The sequence below is a fragment of the Anser cygnoides genome, chromosome 12, assembly GCF_040182565.1.
Source record: "Anser cygnoides isolate HZ-2024a breed goose chromosome 12, Taihu_goose_T2T_genome, whole genome shotgun sequence".
NCBI classification, from domain to species: domain Eukaryota; kingdom Metazoa; phylum Chordata; class Aves; order Anseriformes; family Anatidae; genus Anser; species Anser cygnoides.
The window spans coordinates 21,261,366-21,286,845 of NC_089884.1; the positions used below are offsets into that span (position 1 = coordinate 21,261,366).

Sequence of the window (25,480 nt, forward strand, 5' to 3'; positions counted from 1 at the left end):
TTCGAGCACGAGCACAGAAGTCGTGAGGAGCTTAAAAAGTATGCATATATCTTTACGGTTTCAATAATAATGTATATTAAAAAAAAAAGTTTGTTTTTCCAGAGGATTGAAAATTCTGTGTCATTATCAGGGCCTAAAAAAGTATAATCGTTTTATTCAATATATATATGTATATATATATAAAAAGTAAATCAGTTTCAAAAAAATCATTAGTTTGCAATCCCTCTTCAAAAGAGCTTTATTTTTTTCATATATTTTTATACTAAATATGCATTAAGTCATTTCTGTCGATAGGAAGTACATTTTCTTGATCTTTTAAATGGATAGTTTTCTAAAAAAGCTGTGAGTGAAAGCTATAATTTAAGGACGGATAATTACTGTTTGCATGAACAAGATTGGCCTCTATTAATACAGTATCTTAGCTTTCCTAGACAGTAGCCTCCAACCAATAAATATTTTCTCCCTTCTGCCTTAAATGACACAAGTCGTTGGAGCAGCAGTCCTGATCACCTTCTCACTTTATCAGGTGTGGAATAAAACTGTGATCCCTGACTTTCCCCCCCAAATTTCTCTATCAATGATATTCACCTGAGCCTCAGAGCAAACGAACTGAAATTACCATTTTTACAGATTCTTGATTCTCAGAGACAGCTTTAGTCTTCTACAGCGTGGTGTTAACACTTGGGCTAGACATAAAGAATTTGTGCACCTGTCTGTTATGTCTGCAAGCTCTGTGCTGCTGAGAGTTCTTTGTTGTTGTTATTCTACTCCAGACCATTAAAAGGACCCTAATTCCTATGACATGATTATCCAGGTACCAAAGCCCATTTGTCACCTGCAGCAGAAAATTGAGTTAATGCACAACTAAAGGCAACCAGGACTGTGTAATATCAACTTGATTACATCAAACTAGCTGCAAACCTAATTCTGCTGGATGACACTGCGTGGAGCTTGTCATCTCCAATCATTAAAGCTGTCAGGAATCCATCAGGTTTACAGCTAATTAGGTGAACACTAATGAAGCTGGCAAAACAACTTTTCTTTTTTTATGGCTGAGCGGACCTTTCAGTTTGGAGAAAAAAATTCTCGAGTATTCTCAAGGTTGCTGGGGACTGGATTTCCTGAGTTACCAATCAGCAGACATCTTTAATTCTCCCCCCCCCACCACCACCACCTTTTTTTCTCTCTCAGTACCAAGCAATCAATTTGTCATCACTCTCAGTATGCCACAAAAGCAGTCATGAACCTTATAACTCGCAGCTCTGAGGCCAAAAAGAAGGGGGAAAAAAAAATGTAAGTTTCTTCTGTCTTAAAATAAAACCCCCTCGTACAGTTCACTTATTTATCTTCATGCACTTATCAACAGCATAAATGTTCTTGTTTTTTCACTCTTCTCAAATAAGTAGCCCTTCAGTCATTCTACATCCCCCATATCCATTAGGCAGAGGCATTTTGATAAAGTAAAGCCAAAGCTAGTGTATGGGAAAGAATGAAAGCACTCACTCTGCCAACTTCTGATTGACCATTAAGCTATTGATGAATGTGCCTGTCAGGAGAGAGACAATTAAATCAAATATGAAACAAAGTCGTTTTGACGGGTCATTTTGATAGAGCAAAACCATTCTTCCATCTCCGATTAGTCCTGCAGTCAAGTTTTTGTAATGAATATTTCTTAACTAACCTGTTATTTCTTAGCTGTTTTTAAAGTGTTAAAAAACATAATAATAATAATAATAAAAGCAGCAGCTTTTGCTTTTACTGCTATTAGAAAAAGTATCATTTCCAATGTGACCAATAAAACAGCATTTCAGGGGGAAGCAATTATACACAATACTAAATGTTTAATGCGGCTATCAAAAAGCTAAAAGTTTAAAGAGATTACACTTCTGCTAAATATGAAAGATAGATCACACATCACGGATGATTCACTTGAGGAAGGAGTGAGAGACGGAGAGTGGAAGAGAGAGAAGGGAAGGAAATAAAGATATCTCAGAATGTGTGTTTAGTGCAGAAACATTTTCTTCCAGCCTACGGAAAGCCCTACATAAAGCAGAGCTGTTTGAAGAACATGTCAAATACTTGGAAGAGCTAAAATTTGCAGAACTAGATTAATGTTACAAAAGAGAGTTTTCCAAGTATTACAAAAAGTTCACCTTTTTAATTAAGTTGAGACGCGTCATTTGATGGCACGGTCAAGAAATCCAAAATATTGTCTTGAAGCATTTAGCTAAGATAGTATTTGCTAGATTGTATCACTGCTGTGCTCCCAAACTTTACAAACTTTCTAACTGTTAGTACAGGGCACCAGACTGCTAAAAAGTACACTTTCCTACCTTAAAAGTACTAGATGAATATGTGTGTGCCAGAGAAGAGAAGAACGGAAACGCGGACAGTGATTTACACGGCTCCCTGAACAACTTGCTGTTTACCCAATGCAAACCACACCACCGAGGACTTGTCAGGCAGGGCACAAGCCTGGCTGCTGGATTTCTGCATGCCCATTTCCCGGAGCCACAGGACCACCTGTTTGGAGCTGCCACCGCACCACCATGGCCGCACCACCACCAGCACTGCTGCAGCCCGTGGGATGCCTGTGCCAGCCCCTGGGAGCAGACCAAGGGCAGGGCACAGCAGTCACCTCCTGGTCCCCAGCCCCAGCCCCAGCCTCCGCAGGTGCTGCCCCTCGCCCCGCAGCGCTGTGCCCCTGGAGTGGCCATTGTGGTGGCACGTCCAGCCATAAGTGGCACTGACAGAGGGTTGACAGGCCACGCGTGACGTCACCGAGCCCGGTGTTACCATGGCAAGTGATTTATTGATGTTTATCGGGAATGAATAGATCAAAGGCAGCCAGATGACAGGCGATCAATCAGCCATCAAATCAAGGATGGCAACAGGCCAAGGAAACCTTTTCCAGCCCGCGTATCCTCATCTAAGGATTACTGTAGAAATTTGTGGGGTCTGGCGTTGGGTTTTTTCACTGTTTTCTTTTTGATTCGGCTTTTCCGGAAAATGCTCCCCAAGTTTAACGGGAGTTGACGTTTCTGGCATGAGGAAAACAAAACAAACAAGCACAAAAACTCATCAGGACAAAGCCCCGAAAAGTATTTCTGGAAAAAAAAATGGAGGAAATTGTAAAGGCAGTATCAGAAACATTCACCAGTCATTTGACAATACACAGACCCTCCTCTTTTTTTTTTCTTTGGTTTCCTTCACAGCTTCTCATCTGGGCTCAAAAATAAGAAATCAACAGGATTAACGGAAGAGATTGCTGAAGAAAGTGACCAGCTAGGTGGGTCTGTCTGTCCTGCAGAGACACCTCCAGTGGAGTACAAGGGGAAGAGAGGAAAGGCTAAAAGTTGAACAACGGAGCCAGTTCTGGATCTTCAAGTCACACTGCGGACCTTCCAGATCACTTTGTCCCTACCACTTGATTCACAACGTGCCATGTATTTACACAAACCCTATCTTATTTTTACAGAAAAAAAAAAAGGAGTATTTTCACAGGCTATCACAAATCATCTGTCTGTCAGAGCAGGGGATGGAGCAGAACGAAGACTACGAGAGAGAGAAGCAAAAGTAGGTGCCAAAGTGTGGGCTGGAAATGCCCAGAACTCGCCTCCTCACCCCCCAGCACACCGGCCCCATGCATGCAGCATGTGCTCGCACACCTGCCCGGCCCCCACAAAGTGCTGCCCCCACAACCCGGAGCTGGGGCTAAACCGAAGTGGATACCAAAGTAGGGACAGGGCTTTCTCTCCCCACCCCTGGAGGCAAAACCGTAAAGACAAACCCCAATAAAATCAACCCCAATAACCCCCCCGCCTCCCCCCCCCCCCCCCCCCCCGCGGCCCGAGAGTTCCTCGGCCAGCCCCGAGGCGTTTAGCAGGGTGCGAAGCGAGTCTCCCGGCCCGCGGCCGAGGAGGAGGGCTGGCGGTGGGGGAGCCCGAGGGAGGCGAGGAGCGGAGCGGAGCGGAGCGGGGCCGGCTCCCGTACCTGCTGCGCGCCGGGGCGCCTGCTGCTTCCTCCTCGGCATCGCGGGGCTCCGGCGGCCGCCGGCGGGGGGGGCTGCCTCGGTGCGGGGGTGGGAAGAGTTGCCTCAGCCCCAGAGATCCGCTGAGCTGCTCCAGTCTCGGCTCGAGGGCTGGGTTGGGGATATATTTTTTGTTGCCGTGCATGCACGATGCCGAGGAGGAGGAGGAGGAGGAGGTGGAGGAGGAGGAGGCGGCGGCGGCGGCGGAGGAGGCGGCACAGAGAAGAGGACAGCCCTGCTGCTGCTGCTGGCAGAAGAGAGGGGAAGTTTGACAAATCGCCCCGGAGGAAGGAGGAGGGGAAGCCCCCCGAAGAGGTGCGCGGGCGGGAGGGCTGGGGAGAGCCCGCAGTCCCCCCCACCCCGCCCTACGCCCCCGGTGCCTGGCCGGGCTGGGAGATCACGGCATAAAGACGGGCATTTCTCGGCAGGAGTCGGCGCGGCTCCAGCCTGCGCTCTCCACTCGCTGTCTCCGGCGCTGGAAGCGGCGGCGGCAACAGGCGAAGCTTGAAGGGAAACGAGACGATGGCGCTGTCACTCACACTACCCCACACGCGGGCACCGCCGCCCGGGCACGGCGGGGAGACCCCCCCGGCCCCTGCCCGCCCCTCAGCCCGCCCCCGCCCGCCGCTCCCCTCAGAAGTTGCCCGCCGGCGAGGAGGGGCCAGGCCCCGCCGGGCGCCCCCGGGCAGCCCCTTCCTCTTCCCCTCCAGCCGCCCCCTCGCTCCGCTCCCCTCAGCGGGACCGCCCCGGCCCCTCGGAGGCTCCCACCTGGCTGGCGCCGGCCCCGCTCCCCGCCGGCCCCCGGGTGCCGCCGGCCCCGCTCCGCCCGGTGACGGCCGCGCCTCCGCCGCCTGGGCTGCGCCGTGCTGAGCCGAGCCGAGCCGCCGGCTGAGCGGGCAGCGACACCCGCCCTCCCCCGGCTCTTCCTCGGAGACCGCTTCCTCTCCCTTCTCTTTTTGGGGCTTTTTAGTTTTTTTTCCCTCTTTTTATTTTATTTTATTTTTTTGGTCCAAGTTCACCGGCGAGCCGCTGCCGCGCTCGGTTGCTCGGGATCGATGCGCTGCGGGTTTGATTGCGCACCCCTGGGCGGCGAGGAGGGACGGAGCCGAGCGGCCGGGCCGGGCCGGGCCGGGCCGGGCCCCGAGGTGAAGGGGGGTCCCGGCCGCCCCCCTCCGCCGCGCCGCCCCCCGCCGGGCCGCCCGCTCCCAGCACGGGGCGCCCGGTGCCGGCCGGAGGGGGGAGAAAATCGGGGGGGGGTAAGGGAAAAAAGAAACAAAAAAACACAGTAGCAAACCGTATTTTTGTCTTTTTCTTAAAAAAAAAAAAAGTTCAGGGGGAGGAATAATAATAATAAAAAAAAAAAAGGATGATCTCACTTTTACGGTAAGATCAAAAAAACCTCGGCTGGCCCCGCTCCTCGAGCATTGGGATGCGTCCAGTACCTGACTAAGTGCAGATGTTGTTGCGTCCTTGCATCGCAGAGCCGCCGCTCCCGCGTTTCCTTTTCAAGTTGCAGGAAATTGAAACACTTTGCGTCAAGGGTGGAGAAGGTTTGGCTTTTTTTTTTTTAATTATTATTGTTACGAGCCGATTTTTTTTAAGCTGATCTATAGGATTAAAAATAAATAAATAAATAAATAAGTCGCAGTCACCTGAAGTCCCCGGGAAATTGCTACTCTTGGGGGAAAACGAAACGTTTCTTGCAAAGGCGAAAATGGTGAGTTGTCAGATGCCGCTTCTGCTGCCAAATTCGCTCAGTTCCGTCTCATTGATACTCGCTGGTTTCTCCTCACAGTTACAGGGTCTGCTCGCAGAGGAAGCGATCAGATCTGCTTAAAAGCCGACCCGGAGCCGCTACCCCCTCCCCAAAACGCCCGGCCGTGGGTGCGTGCGTGCTGCTCGCCCCGGGACCGGCACCGGGACCCGCTCCGGCACCGGGCGGCGGCGCCTCGGGCCCGCTGCGGGCTGGGCTCCGCCGCCGTGGCAGCGCCCGACGCTGGATCCGCCCTAACATCTGTCCGTCTCACCATTGGCGCATCCGTCAGTGTCACCCCGGCGGCACAGCGCGACGACAACACACCGGGCGCGACCCGGAGCGGTGCGCGCTGCGAGCAGCCAGCGCTGCCCAGCCCCGCCGGCAAGCAGGGACCGGCCGCCGCATAAGTATTTACAAGTGTTGGACAGGCTCGGCGAGCAGAAAGGGCCGGGCTGCGATTACGAACAACTCCTTCCTTTCTCCCTCCTCCCCCTCGAAGTCAAAAATTAGGAAGCAGAAAGCCTAAATAATTTATCGCAGCCCGTGAGGATGCGCTTCTCGCCGGCGGCAGCGCGGCCGGAGGCAGGGGCAGCGGCGCCCGGCCCCGGTGCTGCCGCTGCTGCTCTGGGGAAATCCGCAGCAGCCGAAGCCGGCGATCGAGCAACGCGTGAACTTGGGGCTGGAGCGGCTGCCGGCCGAGCCGACACGGCATGGCACTGCACGGCATAGCACGGCTCAGCACGGCGGGTGGCTCCGGGCTGCGGAGCGGGGGAGGCTGGAACACAACTCGGAGACACCCCGCTGCGGGGCTCGGGGGGCGCCGGAGGAAGCGCCCCCACAGCCCCGGCAAAGTCCCAGCAAGTACCGGCACCGGGACTGGCACTGGGGCTGGGTGCTCGCTTGTTTCAGCCCTGCGAAGGCTGCTCCTGCCCGAGGACTCGCAATTCCCAAATTCTCTCCCTCTGCGAGAGCATCCCGAGGCGAGCGCCGCAGCGGCCGATCATTAATTCGGGGGAGGGGGTTCAGAAGGAGGGGGGCGGGGGTTGCGAGTTGCAAGAACTTTTCTCCTTCCACTCCCCCCTCCCCAAATCCGTGCCTCCTTCCCCAGCGTTACGCTGCGCGCCCCCCGCGCCGCAAGCCCACCGCCGTGCCGGGGGCTCCGGGCAGGCAGCCGGCAGCGGCGGGGGTCTGGGCTCCAGCCCTCCCGGGACCCCCCCGGCCCCGGTTTGGCCCCATCGGCGGGGTCGAGCCCAGGGGGCGGGAGCGCATCCGGGGCTGCGGGCGAGCAGGGGGCGACCCCAGCAGCAGCACCCGTCGGTGGGAGAGGGGCTGTCCCCCTGTAGCCCCGCCGGGGATCGGCAGCGACCCGGCTCCTCAACGGGGTGGCCGCCGGCTCCGGTAGCGGCGGGGAGCGGGACGCCCAGCTTGAGCCTGGAGGGGCCGAGGGGGGGAAAGCGAAACTTCCCGTCGGCAGTCCTAGGAGGAACTTTCCCATCTCGGTGAGCGGTGCCAGGGTGTGCGTGTGCGTGAGAAGGGCAGCGGCTGTAGGTGCACACACACCCACACGTGCACGGCAGTGACACAGCCACAGCACGGCCAGAGCGCTCAGGAGTTTGTAGAACGATTTGGTCGCTAACCATTTCCCCCCGTTCTTCTTCTTCTCCTCTCTCTCTTTTTTTTTTTTTAAAGGAAGAAAAATCTATTGAACTTTCTATCAGACGGATTACAGCACGAACTGCGGACCTCTTCACGTGCATCAGCTTCTTTGGGGGCTCGCGGTCTGTTTCGGAGAGCCAGAACCCGTAATTCTATTAAGTGTAACATTCACAAACACAACGCATAAATCGGTGGCTGCCCAGACTCCATCCGCACAGACTCAGCACACGAGGCTCAGCTCTAAGCTCGCCCTGCCCGGCACTTTTAACCCAAGGTACCTGCTATTGACCAGCCCCACACTCAGATCACCACCCCGGTGACCGTCCCACCGGCTCGGAGCGTGCCGCGTCGCTGCTCGCCCCCACCGCCCGCTCCCTGCCAACACGGGAAAAGCCGCGGCGGGCCCGGGACAACGAGCAGGCACAGCAGCGGCCCGCGGGGGTCACGAAACGAAGCTGGCTGAACCCTGCGGGCGCCGTGCCGGCCGCCGCCACCGAGGGAGAGCGAAGCCGAGCTCCCGGCGCGCCGTCGGGGCGAGCGGGCGGCCCTGCGGCAGCTCCGGGGGCACCCCTCGGAGCCCCCCGACGCCAAGCGAGCCTCAAATCGGGGTCTTCGCATCCGAGCAAGGCAGCCCTGCGGCCGCACCGAGCCGCCGGGGGGCTCACCTGCCCGCCGCCCCCCACCGGACGCACCGGCAGCACCACCGAGGCGGCGCCCGGTGACCGCGGACCGCAGACGGGGTCCCCCCCTCGTCCCGTGCCGCCCCCCCGCCATGTCGCCTCCCGTCCTGGGGAACGCCGGCCCCCGCAGTCCCCGCCGTCGGGGTGCGAGAAGGCGGCGGGGAGCGCTCCGCTTTCTGCCGGCGAGGAACAAAGGAGCAGCGGCTTGCATTAGCGCCGGGCGGGAGGGATGCGCCTCTGACAAGTTTGTTTAAAAACACAACTGCCCGCGACCGAAAACGATACTCGGCTTTTGTGAAACACAAAGTATTGTCAATAACCATTATAACGGCAATAATTATCTGAGGGGAGAACAAAGGCATTTTGTAATATCTACATAACTTTATTAGAGCAAAATTATTTTAAAATGCCTCTGAATTCCCAAGCCTCCTGAGTACAAATGAATAAAAGTTTTTTTCTCCGGGCTAAAATCTTTGCTTGAATGTAAATTGTTTGGGTAAGTGAATTTACACAGCAGCAAAGTTTGTTTGTCTTAGTCCAGTAGCTTTGCTTTAACGAACCAGATGTTTTGTCTGTAAATTGTCCAGAGGACTTTTACAGTTCTGACACATAACGAGCCCCAGAAAATCGCAACTGGGATAGCGGGGTCCTTGCGACCAGGACCAGGCGTTTCGGAGAGGGCACGGGGGGAAAAATAAACCAGACCGGACAGCGCAGGCACGCCCAGCGCCCCGCCGTGCAGAAGCGCCCCTGCTAAGCCGGAGGTAACCGTGGACGGGCCGATCCTACTCCCCCGGGGGCTGCCGATGCCCCCCGCACCTCTGGGGGTACCAAAACCTGCCGGCTCCAAACGCACCCCCCCCCTCCCCCGACAGCCTGGAGGCGGCGGGGCCGGGGCAGCCACGGGGGCGCTGCCGGGGGACTCCCGGAGCGGGCGCCCGCCGCTGCCCCCGGGCGGAGCGGAGCTGGGCAGCACGGCACGGTACGGCCCGGCGGTGCCCGCTGAGTCCCTCCCCGCGGCAGCGGAGCTCTGCCGAGCCACCGGGGCAGCTCCGCGGCGGTGGGAGCGCAACCTGCGGCCGCCCCGGCGAGTTCACGAGTTACAGCGGGGCGGCGAGAGCGGCTCCCGGCCCGGCCCCGGGGAGAGCCGCGGCTCCGGCCCCGCCCGCTCCCGGGGGCTGCACTTTGTGGAGAGGCTGCGCGTTCAAATAAGATCTATCGCCGCGACTCAGTCCCCCCGAATTATCACTTTTTTTTTTCCCTCTCCCCTTGAAAGGACTTAGGGTCTCTGAAGAAACAATCGGCCACTGCTTTGAAGGAAATAAGCGATACCATTCAGAGCTACTATAATGTGTTCACTTGGGCAGTAGGAAAATCTTTTATGAAAAAGTTACAGATCCTGGAACTCCACCATATGTGACAACAAAAGCCATTGTGGCAGCAGAGAGGGGTTAGTTAATTTTACCTACACAAAGTTTTGCTAGCTCCAGAGTGGCAGTGATCCTCAGAGCTGGCTCATATGAAAGGCATCTGAGGGAGCTAGGAGAAGGGGAAGGGATTCCCCTCTTCTTGCATCACCTGAATGTTTTCACTGCCCAACTAACGCAGCTGTGCCTTCGCTGACCGCCTGTGACTTAACGCAATAAAGATTTTGTTGTGCACAGCTCCAACACACGAGGACTTGAGAAAGCCCAACTCCCAGAAAAACCCTGCTTTCCTTCCGCAGAAACTTATTTCCTAGACGGATTTTTTTTACGCGATTTGCATATACTACTTGCATTAAGATATGCAAGATTCCCTTAAAAAAAAAAAAAAAAAGAAGAGAAGAAGAGAAAACCCCCTTATCCGCCTGCCAGTAGCGGACCTTTATCTGCCGCTGGCACTCTCGGAGCGTTACAGCGCAGGGAGGCGACGCGAACGCCCCCAGCCGCCCTGGGCAGCGCCCGCCCGGGGGGCTCGGGGACGGCCCTGGCGCCGCCTCCCCACGGCCGGGGGACGTGCGGGGCCCGCAGGCCGCCGCCTGGCCCGCTGCCAACGGGCACTTAACAAAAATACAAACAAACAAAAAAACAAAGCAAAACAAAAAAACACGTAGCTGGCTCGTAAAGCCCCGGCGACTGCTATGGAGAAGGGCTCGAAGCGCCCCGACGGCCGGCACCGCGGGCGCAGCAGGCTCTGAGCCGCCCCCCAGCCTCCGTCCGCCTCTTCCCCCCGCCGAGAGCGAGCGGCCGGGGAGCCAAAGCCGGTGCAGCCCCAGCGGGCAGGCCCCGGAGCAATGCCTCCGGCCCGGCCGGGCTGCGGGAGGAGCCGCCTCTCGGCGTGCGCCCGTCGGGGTGAGGCTCCGCGCCCTGCCGGGACGGGAGCGGGCACCGGGAGGCTCGGGCGAGACGTGGAAGCTGCCTGGGAAAATTCCCCAGCGTCATTGATTCACTCACTCTCTTTGTTCTCGAGTCATCGGTGCACAAAGGAGAGAGAAATGTGACTTAAAAATTGCAATTAAGCAGCTTTCGGAGCAGGTTTCTTTCATTGGGTGCTACTTCCTATCACATCCCATTACTGCTCTAAAAAGCACTTCTGATTTTAAAATTAAACAGACTGCATGAAATGCCTCCTATCCTTCTAGAACAAGAGTTACTTAAGTTACGAGTGGATGTGCCTAAGCAGTCTTCTAATAGTTTCCCACAGATTTGGTCAGGTCTTGAAAGAATGGCATTTTTTTTTCCTCCTGATTTAAAATATTAACTTCCTTTCAAACATTCCTTAACCTTTAATGTTTTGTAACTTGATGAAAAGGTCATTTTGCTTGGAGTGGATGCATCTGCTCCGTAATTGTTCTAATACCAGGCAGAGCTCCATCCCAACACTACATTCTTTTGTGAGCATTTTTCTTCCCTTAATATACTACTGTTAAGGTTACCGCGAGTAATTGTTTTAAAGGCAGAGAGCCACAGACCAAAGGATGCTCACAGTTTATTTAACTTCCCCAACTTCAGATTTTAAGGGCTGTGTTCAGCAGATGCCATCAGCTGAGCCCTGAGAAGAAGAACCTGCCCGGTTTCCCCTCTCCCCACTGCGAGGGCCCGAGGCAGCACCGGACCTGAGCCAATACCGAATGTACGGCCCCAGCCGCATAACAAAGTAGTACCAAGAGCCGGCTGAGCTGCTCCCAGCCCGCACCAAGTTTTCCCGAGTTCCTGGTGCACTTCACGCGGAGAGCTGAGCGGCTGCGGGGCGCCGCCAGAGCCCCAGGACCTCTGGGCAGCGGTGCTTCGAGCGTCGGGCGCGACAAGCACGGTGGTAGAAGCGTTGCTAATTAATTATGCCTTAGATTACTTGCTGTGAAGGCAACAGAAGCTTTTCAGCAGGTGGAAATCAGCATCTAGCATTAGCAACAGTAATACTTGGAGCGCCAGCCCGTGCTGGGGCAGCCACCCCCTGCTCCTCCCCACACGAGAGACGCGGGTGCAGCGCAGCCCCTACCGGCCCCCAACCGGTCCCCCGCGCAGGTGGGTGAGCAGCACTTGTTCGCCACACTGAGGCTGCTCCGGCACAGGAGCGGTAATATCTGGCTGCCTAGCGGAGATCAGAGCACGAACCTTAAACCGAAGCAATGAATCCCTCTAAAATACGGCGAAGTTTTCTTAATTCTTATACAATTCAAACATCCAGAGAGTGTGTTTAATTAAAACTTGGCTACACATTTTTTTAACATTAAAAAAAAAACAAAAAACACAAAGAAACGAGCTAATTATATTGCTTAATATTCTAATATACTTTTTTTTTTTTAAATAACACACTTTTCAAGCCAGGCCAATCCCTCGAGGGCCACTTCCTCATTTATAAGACAGACCCCAATGGGAGCTAAAAAGAGGCTATTTTATAAGAAGAAAATGTATTCTGAAAGAGGAGCCATACAAAGATAACCCCACATCACATGTATCAGTATGGAGGCTGGAATACATATTCCAACGATGCAAACCTTCCCCAATCATAATCTGCTCATTGGTGTTACCAAAAGCCCAGATACTGATGTCTGTGTATTTGTTCTTGTATTTTTCACCCCACTAATGCTTTTAACTAAAATTATTTTTTGAATTTACCTTATTTAATGAATTTAAAGGTCAGTCCTCTTCCTTTCCATATGCAAATCCTATTAATAGCAGAGGTTTGATATTAACAGGAGCTAATAGAATAGATGCTCCCTTCACACCAAAACCCCAGAAGAAAACAAAGTAACCACAGGATAACTTCCCTTAACGCATTGCTTCTTTGAGTACCCAACCACCAGTAGCAGTACTTTGCAAGCAGAAGCAACAGCCAGCGGAAGAACGAGGGACACAGGAAGGCACGCAGGGCCTCCTCCACTTCTAAACACAGACCAAGGGTCAGTTGCAGCCACAGCCCCTGCCCACTGAAGCCCAGCAGGACAAGAGGTGCCACCACCAGGAAATCCATCCTCCCAGAGGCCCTCAAGCTCCCCTCTGATGCTGATAGGCTCCAGCTGGGAGATCCCAGCTGCTGATCAGAGAAAGATGGGGCTGCAGGTGAGGCAGGGGCTGGTGAGCTTACTCTTCCCCCTGCTTCTGCCAGGCCTAGGGCCATTAACTGTTTTGTCACTGTCTTTCTACCTGTATTTGTTTTTTGATTGTATTTTTTTAACTACAGCTGTTGGTGTTAAAACAACAGCACTTGCATGCCATGAAGGGGGAGGTGGGGAAGGGGAGAGGTAACCTCAGTGCTTTCCTCTGCAGGCCCTATGGGAAAAAGCTCCCTCTCTAATGAGAGAGGAACAATCCTGGCTTATTTAGGCAATAGAGGAAACTAGCTGTCGTGTTTTCCAAGCAGATGAATCCAGATGCCAAAGAGCAAAGCACTGAAACCCAGAGCAGCTTCTTCCTTAGTGGGGGACAGAGAAGCTTCTGCAGCCTGGGGCGAGGCCAGCCCCAAGCCTCTGGCTTGTTAAGGACAACCTGAAGTACCAGGGAGGAGAAAGGGACGAGTCACAGATCTCTAATTCACCTCCTCTGGAAGGGCATCGGCCTGCTCCCTCCCTGGGCATCTCGCAGGGAGCCCAGCTTCGCTGCTGCCTCCCTCACGGATTCCATCCCTTAAAAAATGTTTTGTATAAAAAGCTCCCTGCAAACTTGATACCTTTAATACCCCAAGGCAAATGCTGGTGCTACCTCCACTGACTTTCGTGGAGTTCTGCCCAGTTCTGATGAATGTGGAAGCAGTGGACCTCAAGCCAGCCCCAGATATGCTCAGCTGCTTGGTTTCCAGTAACAGGTAATGAAATACAGAAAAAAGCCTGCTACAGACAGAAGCAAGTATCTTAAGCAGTCAGCAAGTACTTCAATTTAAATAATCTCATTCACAAAAAAATCAACCAACCAAACAAACAAATAAAATGACAACAACCCGCCCTAGCCAGATACAATTGCTGTAAACCCAAGAGGCTGATGTGCAGAGGGTTTGGGTTCCAGCACAGGAGCTGGCCCTGGGAGCTGCGGCCGGAGCCCTGCAACCTGTGGCACTGCTCTTGGTCTCCCCGACCTCCAAACCACAGGAGGCTGGGGTGACAGCAAGAACTGGCAGTGCCGGCCCCCTGGAGAACACAAATCTGCTGCTTGGTTGGGCGGAGGTGTGGGCCAAATCCTGCTTGGCAGGTGGGATGTGGTACAGACCTGCTGAAATGCAGCTCTGGGAAGTGAGAGTCCTCATGATAAAGGCAGCAGAGATACCGCTTCTGGCTCCTCGCAGACTGAAGCAGATAATATCGCCTCGTATCGTGGCTTACATTAAGGTCACCTTTTCTTTCACAGCCTTGATGTGGCTATAGCTTTGGCAAGGGAAGGGCTGGAGGATAGGAAGCACACAGATAAAAGGCTTTCCGTTACTGAGGAAGCCTGGGCCCTATAATTTTGATTATAGGCTGATATGTGCTCACAACTCCCATTGACTTCTATGCAAATAAGAAGTCACAGAATTAGGTCTCATCTTTGAAGTGCACGGCAAAATTAGACTTATACAGTTCGTGTTGTGTGTGAGTGCTGATTGCTGCCAGCATCCTGTCTCCAGCCAAACAGCAAAACTGTAATTGTCCAAGTATATCACAGGCTCGAAGAGTTTGCATTTCACAAAACATTAGGTATAAATCACTCCCACAAGCAGGAGCCTGGACTGAGTGGAACAGTGTCGTTGTCTGTTGTAGCAAATCTGATGTTCCTGGATTCGAATCTGCTACAGGCGTTCTGGATTTTAATTAATATATTGCTTCATATGTATGAGAATTTCTCTCCTTTTTGTTTTGTTTTGTTTTCACACACTGCATTTTTAGTTTCAACAAAGCATATTCTCTGTATTACTCTCCAAAGCCATTGAATAAATATCACAGACTTTATAGATCTGGTAGCCTTTCCAGTGAACAACACAGCAGTCATGCTTCACAGGAAAGGGATAACATCCGAGAGTGCAGCTGATAAGAGCAACAATTTACAAAGCAAGAGATCTGTTATGCAGTGAAAGCTTTATTACCATGACTTGATGTTACATCTACAACACATAAGGGTTAATCATTGCAGCAGTTTGCAGCTGGTTTGTGCTCTCAGGGGAGTCATAGCAATAGACTCCTGCATGTAAGACAAGGTCAGTGCTGCTCTCTCGGGGTCAGCAGGCCACGTGATAACACAACTCCCGAACTTCGGCTCTGAGGAGACACAGGTGCCAAACCCATTTTGTGGTCTCTGCTAGAGTGCTTCTTGTGGTTTTTATTCCCCTCAATAAAAACACATACATAGCTCTGTGGTATATAATTGGATGGTGAGTTTTCAGAGCTACCCATCAGTGTGAGTTTTCTGTGGCAGCAGCGGGCTCGTGAGTTTGCCGGGTACATGTAACATTTCATGGGAGACTTATTCTTAGTGGACTGAGAAAGCAGAGCAGTCAGTGCCGAGTTTAAGGGCCAAATCCTGCATAATTTGTTCAGTCTGCTCACATCAGTAAAGTGAGCGGAATTGGACTTAAACATTTTATTAATTTTTATCTTCTATTGCTACAAGACCCAACAATAATCAAATAAGAAAAATTTTAATCCTCAAATGCAGCTCTAATCTTCAAATTGGTTAGCTTATCAGAGGAGGAACATTTATTTTCAAAGACAGGCTGCTCAGACCGATCAGCTGAAACAGAAACCTGTAAGTGAAAGGATGTAAGTTTATTGGGCACAGTTGTCTATATTTATCGTTTCTGGTCGACCCACATCTCTGTTTTTATATGCATGTGTCAAAAATTAATATACAGCAAACTTCACCAACAGTTTTAAAAGATTCTAAAATATAACAAAATCAATAAATGATGTTCTGGCATAAATGTTTCTGTAGCTGAGGGTGGTCAGGTTCAAAGGGCAACATCTGACCATTTCTCTTTTCCACCCTGCTGCGGAGTAAGACCCTCCCCTCAACTTCAAATCACTGGGGAGAGGGTAATTTAAGCTATACTTGATGTACCCTATACATCACTGTCTTCAGGACCAGGTTTAAAATTAAACTCTGATGTACAAAGTTAAACAAAAATGAGATAAAAATTGGCAGGGGTTGAAGAGGGTCAAAGTAGTCAAAACACAAGGTAGACCATTGCTTCTTTTGATTTATGTTATTCTGTGCACTAAAAAAAATAAAATTATAGCTCTCATGGAGACTTTTTTTCATTGAGAATAACGCATTCCTAATTTGTTTTCTATAGACTTATAGGGCATTTGCTCTGGGAGAGGAAAGCATCTATTTATCTATTTATTTATAATCTATTTATCTATTTATTTATTTATTTTGGCAGGGGCCAAATATCATCAACTGTTGGCAGAATATTCAAGTTATCATTAGATGCGACCTTTGTCACTCAACAGCAAGTGAAAGAGAATAGTTTTTCACTTTCTGTCAGTTGTTATCTTACAATGCACATACATATAGCCTTATAGTCATGGAGTTTTGCTTTCAGGCAACTCTTTTAAACACAATGTCCTATAGCCACATTTGGTAACAGAAAGAAAGAGTTCCACGAATGTTCCTTTTGCATGTTTTACATGCACATAATGCAGTTACCCTCCAGAAATTCAGTTCAGAAAAGATACCAAACAGGATTCTTTTGAAACCAATTCAAGAAAATCCTTGCAGGAAGTTAATTTTTTATGATGTAGTCAACTATTCCACATAATGCCTTTTACATGGTTAGAGTGTGGATTGCAGGCAGAATAATTTGGAATTGTAATCTATATTTTCCCTAATATGATAATGAAATCAACTACTATCCACTGGAATCAAATGTTGTTGTTTTTTTTCTGTGCTACTCCAGTGAGAGGAATAAAAGGGTTCGACTGGCTAAACTGCTGCATTCATGGGAAAACAAAGAAATATCATGTCCTTGGACAGCTAATAAATAAAAAGGCTTAATTTAAACATAATGGTTGACACATAAGGATCTTGAAATCTTTTTAAAACTGATTAAATGATTTTTTGGGAGAAGGTTTTTAAGTTTATGTATGAGGAACTCCTGTTGACTTCATATAGATTGCAGCCAACTGAAGTTCTTAAGTCTTGGGCTGTATCAGGGCATTGGACAACAAAGGGATCAAAACTCTAAAAATGCCTGAGCTTGGTTTTAAATCTAACAGGAGGAAAAATTATGCTATCCAGACAACAATAAAAGAGGAGTTTTTATAGCATTGTTTCATTAATATTGACAATGTAGATTCTTTGTTAATTTACTGAGGACATATCTCCTGTTTAATATGCAGATTTTAGTCTTTCAATAAGTCCAAGTGATTCACTGTATAAAATGTATTTTATATGTGTGATTTTACAGGACTGATCTGCATACATGCCTTTAATAAGCATGATTTGGTAAACAATTTATGTAGTAATTAATAAATACAATTCTTCCCAAACACATGGTTAGGAAGCTGAAAATGAAACAGGTATAAAACCAGCAAATTGTTTTAATAGGAACAGCAAGCAAAGGTAAAGATCAAACATCATAATGGGTCCCTCACTTGTGGTCTAGTGTGCCAAACCCTCTCAATGTAACACCTAAGCTGTATTTTTTCTCCTATCAATGAAGACATTTTCAATGTATTTGTTTTATTTTAGTTTTGTTTGTTTGTCTAAGTCTTTTGGGGTTGCACAGAGAGCTACTCACAAACTGTAACAATAGCAGACCATATGCAGCAAAGGGCACATACAAGAGGTAGTTGGTTAGGAAATTATGATCCAAAATTTTCCTATGTCTATTATGCTTTGGGAATCAGGAGACCTATGAACTAAGGAGATGGTCACAAAGGTCACAAGGATGTGCCACAGTATTCATGAAAGATGAAAATGCTTTGAGAGCCTTTAAATTTTCAGAATGAAGGTTCAAACAGAATGCAGGAGCTACTCTGAGGCTAGTAACTGCTCAGAAATCAAGTGAAGAACAAAAAGACACACGGAAAAAATTAAAAAGAGAGAGAATATCAGCTATTAGAAACACAAGTAACCCTTTAAAATCATGTGCTTTGCATGAGTGATGTCTTTTATTCATTTATCCATGCAGCAATTAGGAGTTCTTCCTTAGGAGAGGTGTGTGGCATAGAAAATGAACTGATTGATTCCTTCTTGCACCAAGCAGCTGATTGCGGGTAACTGATTCATCTCACAGATGTCGTACTCACTGCGTTACCACACACAATCATCCAAGCCTAAGATGCATCAAGGGTGCCTGCGTGTGCTTGTTCTGTAAGGGCCTAACGCAGAACTCATCAAAATCAGCAAAAAGGTTTCCCCCGACTTTGCAGAGTTCTGGCTTGGGCCTTTTCCATCTATCTGGCTGTGAGAGAGGTTTTCATTTCAGTGCAGCTGTGACACTCAGTTTACTCCTCTGCCCTATATTGTCTGGTTTTAGTGCATGGCATTCTTAGAGAGTGAAATTTACCCACCAATATGCACAAATACTCTATTTATTAATGACATTTCTTCAATCCCTGTTTTATCAGGAAAGCAATCTTACAAGAGACTTATTCTGAGTGTTCAGTACATTAACTTGCTCAGGCACTGGCAAAGGTAAAGAACTGAGTATATAATTTAACCCCCCTCCCCCCTCCGCCCCCCCAAGTAATTATTATTCACTCAATGAAACCCAGGGTTTGCAGAGGCCCAGTCAAAGGCCTAAGCACCATTTAAGTCCAGCTTATTCCCTGGGGCATCTGAATTGGGCCCCATTTTATTAAATTATGATAGAAAGACTGCCATGTCAAGTATACTGATGCTGAAAGACCCATCCCCACAAGACCTCATACGGATAAGTAATCATCACTTATGCTAATAGCACATTTGACTTCTGTGGGATGACACAGGAGGATGGACTACTTACTTGACTAAGATTAGTAAGAACGGGCATGTTACACAGAACAAAATGACTTCTAAATATCCAGCTGCAGCAAAGTGCTGACTCCTATCTGTGAGTGTTGTGAGGGTGAATGAAGGGCAGGATATGATCTTTAGAAACCTCACTGAATACAATTATTGAATTGGTGACAGTTTTGCAGATTTCTAACTCATAACAAACCTCAGCTTTGCCTCCTCAGTTACATGCTTCTCTCCAGTTTCTCTGCCCTGCTTTCCTTTTCTTTTGCCATAATCCCACAATTCACTTTTTTCACTCTTTCTTCTTTAAAGTTTGCAAGTGAATTTAGTGTTTTTGTTTTTGATATGCATTTAAGCAATAGCCACAAAGCTACAAGTGCTCCTATTTAACAGCAGAGCAGACTACTTGATAGCATCTCTACATTACTCTGCCAATGTTCCTCCCTTCTGCTCTGCTGGGATCAGCGCAGTCTCTGTGCTCATTTAGTCCTTGGCTTCTCCCTTCAAACCTGACAATAAGGGCATCATACAGGGTATACTATTCCAGTGTTTTTTGTCTGAAAAAAATGCCTGTTAGGGCCTCTGTTTAATACAATTTCATTTGATGCAGGTCACAGAAACAAACAGATGTTTTGCCTTATGCTTTACAGTGCATTTGTAGCAGCATCCTAGAAAGGGAAAATCTTCACATCCAACCTGCCTCAGTTTCACTTATTTGTCCTCAAGTTCCTTTTGGCAAAGTTTTTCTTCCTTATTTTACTTCCACTCATATAAAAAGTATTTTACTGCAGTTAGATAGAGTTGCGCTCCCTCATTCTCATATCCTGATCCTACTTTTAAATCTTTTTTTTTTTGTTTTCTTTTACCACTGGCTGGAGAAGTTTTATCTAAAAGTAATGTTGTCTTGACCACTGGTGACTGGCTTCTATTTTTGTTGTTGTTGTTTTTTATGAATCCAGAATTAATTTGTTTCTAAGACCTGGAAAGACCATGAATGGTGAAAAATATTCTTGTACAGCCTTTTTAACTAGTATACATATTTCATCCATTACCAAAATCCCAAAGCCTAAATGGTATAACCTAATTCCAAAGGGATCCCTAGATCCTACTTTTGGTTGACCTGTATTGTAGAGAACTATATAAACATTACTAAGTCAAAGAAGATAAGTATTATAGCATTAGCAGTATTCTCAAATGAGAATTTTCCATTTTCTTGGGGGCTAATAGCTCAGCTGCAATGATTGTTCTGTGTGTGTGTACCTGTGTTTTGCCAATCACATAAGTGAAATAAAAGTGCCCTAATTTCTGCAACTTTGCTTTCATTACACTGTAAAGCACTAAAAGCAGAAACAGTTTCCTGAAGAACCCCTTCATAGCAGGCCCTTGAACAAGATGACTGTTTCTAATAAGCAACAGCTGTCATTGTGGTTTTACTAGTCAAATGATTCATGTCTTTTGCTCAGAAATGATAAGTGGAACAAATGTTTACTTAGATATGTAACTGAGAAACAATTGAAAAATAGTAGACTGTCCAGTAGAAATATTTTCCTGTTATCTGATCCTTAACAATTAGTCTGAACTGTTTTTTAGTCAAAAGGCACTGTTACAGCAGTGCATTTAGAATGGTTAAGAGTTTAGCACTGAGAGTTTTGCAAATCAAATTCAGCAGACTGTTTTGCAAATGTTTGCAGTGGCCCTGGAGGCTTAGGGGGGCACAAGCAGCTCTGTGCCAGCTGCTGCTCCCACCTTCATTCCAGGCAATCCCCCCCTCCTACTTTTAGTCACCTCTGAAAGGAAGACAGTGAACTTACCATTTCCACTTGGTTTCTGTTTTGTCTTCAGGGAATGCTAAAGTGCTTCTCTGCTGCTTGGGCTTGACTGAATACCCTCTGTTGGCTACTGCTGCCCCAGGATTTTACAGGGACTGCTGGGCAGAGCAGATTAAAGAGCAGAAAAATATTCTGATGCAGGAGATTCCAGGCTCTGTTCAAGGACAAAAAGATTGCATTACTCATTGGATGCTGGGAAGGAGAACCTAAAAGACCCTTGATGTCTCTGCTGAACCTGGAAGCTGCCACAGTCAGAGATTTGACACCGCTGTGGCATCTCAGGGCTAGAGGTTAATTTTTGTAAAGTGCTAGAGGAAGCAGTGGTAGAGTAATTTTCATGAGCCTAAGAGGACAGCGTTAAAAAACAGTGTCTTCTGCCATGGAAAGGTAGATCTGGGGGAGAAACAAGCACAGAGGATTGAGGGAGCCCTGGGATGCTCAGTATGCAGATGATACCGTCGTACACCTACAATTTATTTGAACTTACATTGATGATTGCCAGTAGAGCAGGGTTTAAATCCACATTTATTTTGCACAGATCCTGGACTTCATTGCTTTTTCAGAACTCCCTCTTCAGTATTGCTGCATAACACTGCACTGAGTTGTGTTGGAAGATTCTCTGAGCTTTGGTTTCCCATCTGTAAAATGGAGCTAATATTTCCTTTTTTCCCAGCCTTTAGTTAGCTTACAAGGCTCCTGGGACCAACATTCTTATATTGTGTGTTTCTGTATTGTCTCATACAACAAGACCCCGATCTCAGTTGAAGCCTGTAAGTATCGCTGAAATATAAATAGATGATAATAAAAATACGATTTTGACTCAAGATGGAATTCTGTATTCTGGAGAGTGAAATAAAATATGTACTCAAATCTACTAAAGTGTAACCATGAGATCAAATGATAAAATTCTTCTAGCAACAAAGAGTTGACACAAATTTGTGAGATTAAACTGAACCAACTCAACAGAGGCTTGTTCTGGAGGCTTATTTATATAAAGTATATGAAAAAAGTAAGTGAGATGATCAAATTACCCTCACAGCATGGATTTTGACATGGATGTAGACTAACCGAGTCACTGGAGGACTGAGCAGGTGCATCATTCTAATTATACCTTCAGTCATGTGAGGAAGGAGCAAACTTCCCAGTTGCTTCCCTGGTGGAGATAAGGTGTTATCAGCAAATGAGAGGGGAGAGCAAGGACAAGGCACCTGATGGGAGAAAGAGGAGGGAAGGAGGAGGCTAAGAGAGCACGTTCATAATGCTCCTCATCTTTTAAAACTGTATACACATATCGACTCTGAGCCATTCGGATGCCACTTTTGATACTCATTTCATGTGCCTCTGAGTAACGCTTCCTTATGGTGAGGCATGCAACATTTTTTTTTTTTTTAAACATTTTCTCAATTATGGTCTTGTAGTGAGATAGCTAGCTAAATATAATGATTTATTTGTTTAATTAATCAGCAACAGGCACACTAGGAGTTACAATCCAAGCAGTCCCCCACAAAGGTTTTTATCACCATATACCATAACCCTAGGGAAATGCTTTTTTTTTTTTTTTTTTTCAGGAGCATAAATAGATATTTCTATAAATTGCGACTACTTGGGTGCATGTAATATGCAATTTTATTCATCTTTGTATTCCAGGTGAATCCAGACTAGACTACCAGCCCCTAGGGGATTCTGCTTCATAAAATTATCAGTATTCAAAGAATGATTGTAGATGTTGTAGCTTAACAGCAGGTGAATGGTCCTTATCTGAATATTAAATAAAGTGCAACTGGATTTCTAGGTTCTCTCTGACTAAATGTTTGCAAAGTCATTAGTGAAAGCATGCAGCTATAATCCCAGCCACTTTCTCTTACAAAGGATTTCTGCTTTTGTTTTTAATTCCTTTACAGGATGAATTGTTCATCTCCCTTTCCTACGCACACTATCTTGTCCCTTGGCTGGACTACCAGAAACATCAGGGAGCTGCCTTGTAAGTAGTACCTACACTCTTCATTTAAAAAAAAAAAAAAACATAAACAATAAAAGAAACCTAGGGAAGAGCAAGAAAAAGATTTATTATTTTGTCTAAAGATTATCAGAGCTCTGAGTGTTGGGAAAAGGCTGTTTAGTACACTGCTCCTTTGTCCTTCCAAGTTCTGGGAACTTGAGCTCTATATTTGATTTCCTTATTGCATGATCTGCAAGCAGCTTTGTATATCTATTTAGTAAAAGCCTTTTATTACTGTTTTAAAATGGGAGATTTTATATACTTGAAAACTGTTTCAGTAGCATGATAGTGGATGCTATACGAATATACTAGATAGCTGTGTTATGAGAAAATTAATAGCAACAAAGAAAAAGAACAAAAATACCCCCTGCTGAGCAGAAGGAAACAGACCAGAACCAGCATAGCAAAATTACTGGAGATAAAGGAAGAAGAATTATTGTGGGACTATATAAAATGTGGTCTTGTGGTACAAGCTGTGTTTCAGTCCCTAGCTGTGAAGAGCACAGACATCCTGCTAGAGAGGGGATCCATTTTTAAGAGGACTTTTCAAAATTCTGCAGCAAGATAGCTGGGCTAGGACATCAGCTGCATCCTTTGCCAGGCACCACAAAAGCTTTGGGGTGCCTGGACCATCAGTAGCAAAGCATGTTATCACAATAACTTCAAATCTTGCATTTTAATTGAATATCAATCTACCTCTACCTATCTAGATATATAAAACAGCAACGGAGCCATCACTACAGTAAGCCATGCACTATTTTTACATGCATTCCCATTTATTCTAAGCTGTAACACGTTGAGTTTTCAGCATGGCATAAACTAACATCTTTAGTTTTCAAGCAATATACCTCTTGGTGCTGCTTCAGGCTGCTGCAGACTCAGGCAGATGTTATTGTTCCTGTCTACAAGTCTTCCTGCTCACCTCTGCAGAAATGTGTAGTAGAAACACTTCAAAAAGGGAGGAGGGAAGAAAGCTGAGCACAGTTCTGTGCTTAGCTCTGAATTATCCAGCAAGCCATGCAGTCTCAGGGATTAGGGAATACAAGGAACTCTGTTTATACATGCCAAAGTCTTTTTTTTTTTCTGTAAAAGAAATGGAGAGAGCTTCTTCTAGTATGTGAGCACTGCTATGAATCTTTACTTTTAAAATGTACTAAAATGGACAAAAATAACTAGTTAAACAATGCAAAGTAGATTTCCTCAGTTTCCTTCAAATACTGCTCTCCTTCCACCCCCCACACCACCCTACCGCAGCTCTTTTTCAAAACCTACCCATGAAGGTATGCAACACCTATTATAACTTCTTGTTGACTGTGCAAGAATATAAAGCTCTTAAGTTCTGGAAGTGCACTAATTCACACTCTTCACCCTAGAAATGGATACTCTATAGCTCTCTGACTTCTCTAGTTTTGTTCCTTGGGGCATCTGCAGTGGGTGCTGCTCTGGGCCCATTCTGGGTTTTGTACCTATGCTACAGCTGTCAGCAATTTAGGAAACGACCTGAAGCAGCATGTGTTTTTCTAGTCCCGTATTCCTAAGTATATTTATGTGAAAGTGAACTGAACAGTAATTACAGTATCAGTTCTGATATTCTTGTTTTCATAGTGGTAAAAAAATGACAATAAAAAGAGAAACTGTGCAAGCAGTCCTTTTTGTTTGTGTGCATAGTTGTGATGCTTTTCTGTTGAAGAGAAGAACTCCTACATATTTATGCTGGAACCTTTAGTTACCTTTTTGGGGGCTCTCTCCTCCAGGACCAGAAGTATTCTACTTTGCCTAGAACAAGATGCAGATGTTAACAACTTTTTTTCTATTTAGTGTTTTTACACACACACGTATATAAAAGGTACAGCCCAAACTGTTCTACACAGTTCAGTTCAGAACCCAAGTTTTCATTCTTGCCCAAGTGCCAATCACCTGCAGTCATGGGGACTAGTCCTGATTTATCCTTAAAGGCGTCCATTTTCTAACAGTGCTTTTTCGCAATGCCCAGACCTATGTTGTTTGTATTTATTTATATTTTTATAATCTCTTGAAGCACTTACACAGCTCCAGATTTAAAAATACTCCCTTCAACAGGCCATCTACACTTCGAAGCCAATGGCCAAATCCCACTCCATCTGAAGATGGTGGAAATGTTGACATTTATTTCAATGTTGAAATCATAATTTGGTCAAAGTGTACAGTAAAGGGGAAGATGATTTGCTTAGGAAGTGATGAGGGTTGGCTTTGTCCCTGTCATCAACCACTTGCTGGCTGATTTAAGAATGAAACTTGGACCTGCTTGCAGAGGTAATCAATCATTAGACCGGATGCCCTAGTTCAGCTAGGCTAAACAGTGGGACAAACACAGGAATGTAATGGGAGGGCAGAAAAACAGTAAGTCTTGGAATCTCCCGTGCTTTTGTATCATGTCCTCCAAAAATCTAAAAAAAAAAGCAGGGAGTTTATCCAGCATGTCGCTCTTCTGGAGCTGACTGATTGAGGTTGGATGCTGCGGTCTTTATCTGCAACCTTCACCAAATCAGAGGGAATTTTTGCGTGCAGGAGGGCTGCATAGAACAAGTAGAATGCATGCTAGCTGTAATCTAAGGCTGACATACCTGCTTTCCGTTACAGACAAGGACTCAGCCATGTACCACCTGGCAGACAAGAGGGTTGCTTTCTGAGATGTGGTCATTTTACCTGTGACAATCCTATGATTTTGGTCACCTGAGCAGATCTGTGATTTGGCAGAGTTTTAAAACATTTTTTTAAACACATCCACCAACAAAAAACTAGCATCAAGTACTATGGTAAATATCACAGAACATATTTTACAATTGTATAATACTTATACTAGGAATGTAATTCTTTCTAAGTCTATACTACATATGCGTTTGCCAAATTTCTGATGGAAGAAGACTGTGAAGATATGACCTGTGCTCAGTCAGAAATGCTAACAAAGCCTCTTCATGTCCCCTCATGCAGAGATCCCGAGCAGCACAGACCTGGTCCCCTGCAAACCCTGCCCTGCCTGCCCTCTGGGGTGTAGGTTTGGGTAGGAAATGCAGGGAGGGAGCACTGAGTGTGCTCTGGGTTTACTGCCCACCAGCCAGCCCAGCTGAGCCACGGTCCACCCCTATAAACAGCAGCAACT

General features: G+C 47.3%; 2 protein-coding genes across 9 annotated transcripts in view; one reads left to right on the forward strand and one right to left on the reverse strand.

Annotated features, from left to right (window-relative positions):
• TSHZ3 (teashirt zinc finger homeobox 3) overlaps positions 1-24,737 on the reverse strand; it is an 83,379-nt gene extending 58,642 nt beyond the window's left edge. Inside the window, exons 1-5 of one of the 6 annotated variants that reach the window (XM_067004212.1) lie at positions 24,072-24,737; positions 23,190-23,424; positions 21,411-21,550; positions 20,830-21,122; positions 20,325-20,496 (exon numbers count right to left, since the gene is read on the reverse strand). Coding sequence is in view for 2 of the 6 variants with exons in the window: in XM_067004210.1 (XP_066860311.1) it covers positions 3,994-4,175 (182 nt within the window). In the remaining 4 variants the exon portion in view is untranslated. Of the gene's footprint in view, positions 1-3,993; positions 4,176-5,472; positions 5,613-5,682; positions 5,833-20,324; positions 20,497-20,829; positions 21,123-21,373; positions 21,551-23,189; positions 23,425-24,071 lie in introns of those variants that run through there. The other 5 variants (XM_067004213.1, XM_048073303.2, XM_048073302.2 and 2 more) reach the window with 5 other exon arrangements.
• On the forward strand, positions 4,181-8,693 carry LOC125183935 (sterile alpha motif domain-containing protein 1-like). 3 transcript variants are annotated; one of them, XR_010834369.1, is made up of 3 exons: positions 4,181-4,345; positions 4,459-5,747; positions 5,826-7,286. XR_010834369.1 is itself a non-coding variant. In XM_067004216.1 (2 exons), exons 1-2 carry the CDS (start codon positions 4,181-4,183, stop codon positions 7,590-7,592), a joined length of 282 nt encoding a protein of 93 aa, XP_066860317.1. In that variant the 3' UTR covers positions 7,593-8,693. The 3 variants fall into 3 exon arrangements, 2 of the variants coding, with proteins under 2 accessions (XP_066860317.1, XP_066860316.1); XM_067004216.1 differs by lacking the exons at positions 4,459-5,747; positions 5,826-7,286 and adding an exon at positions 7,476-8,693; XM_067004215.1 differs by lacking the exon at positions 5,826-7,286 and having other exon boundaries at positions 4,459-5,748.
• Positions 24,738-25,480: the final 743 nt, after the last annotated feature.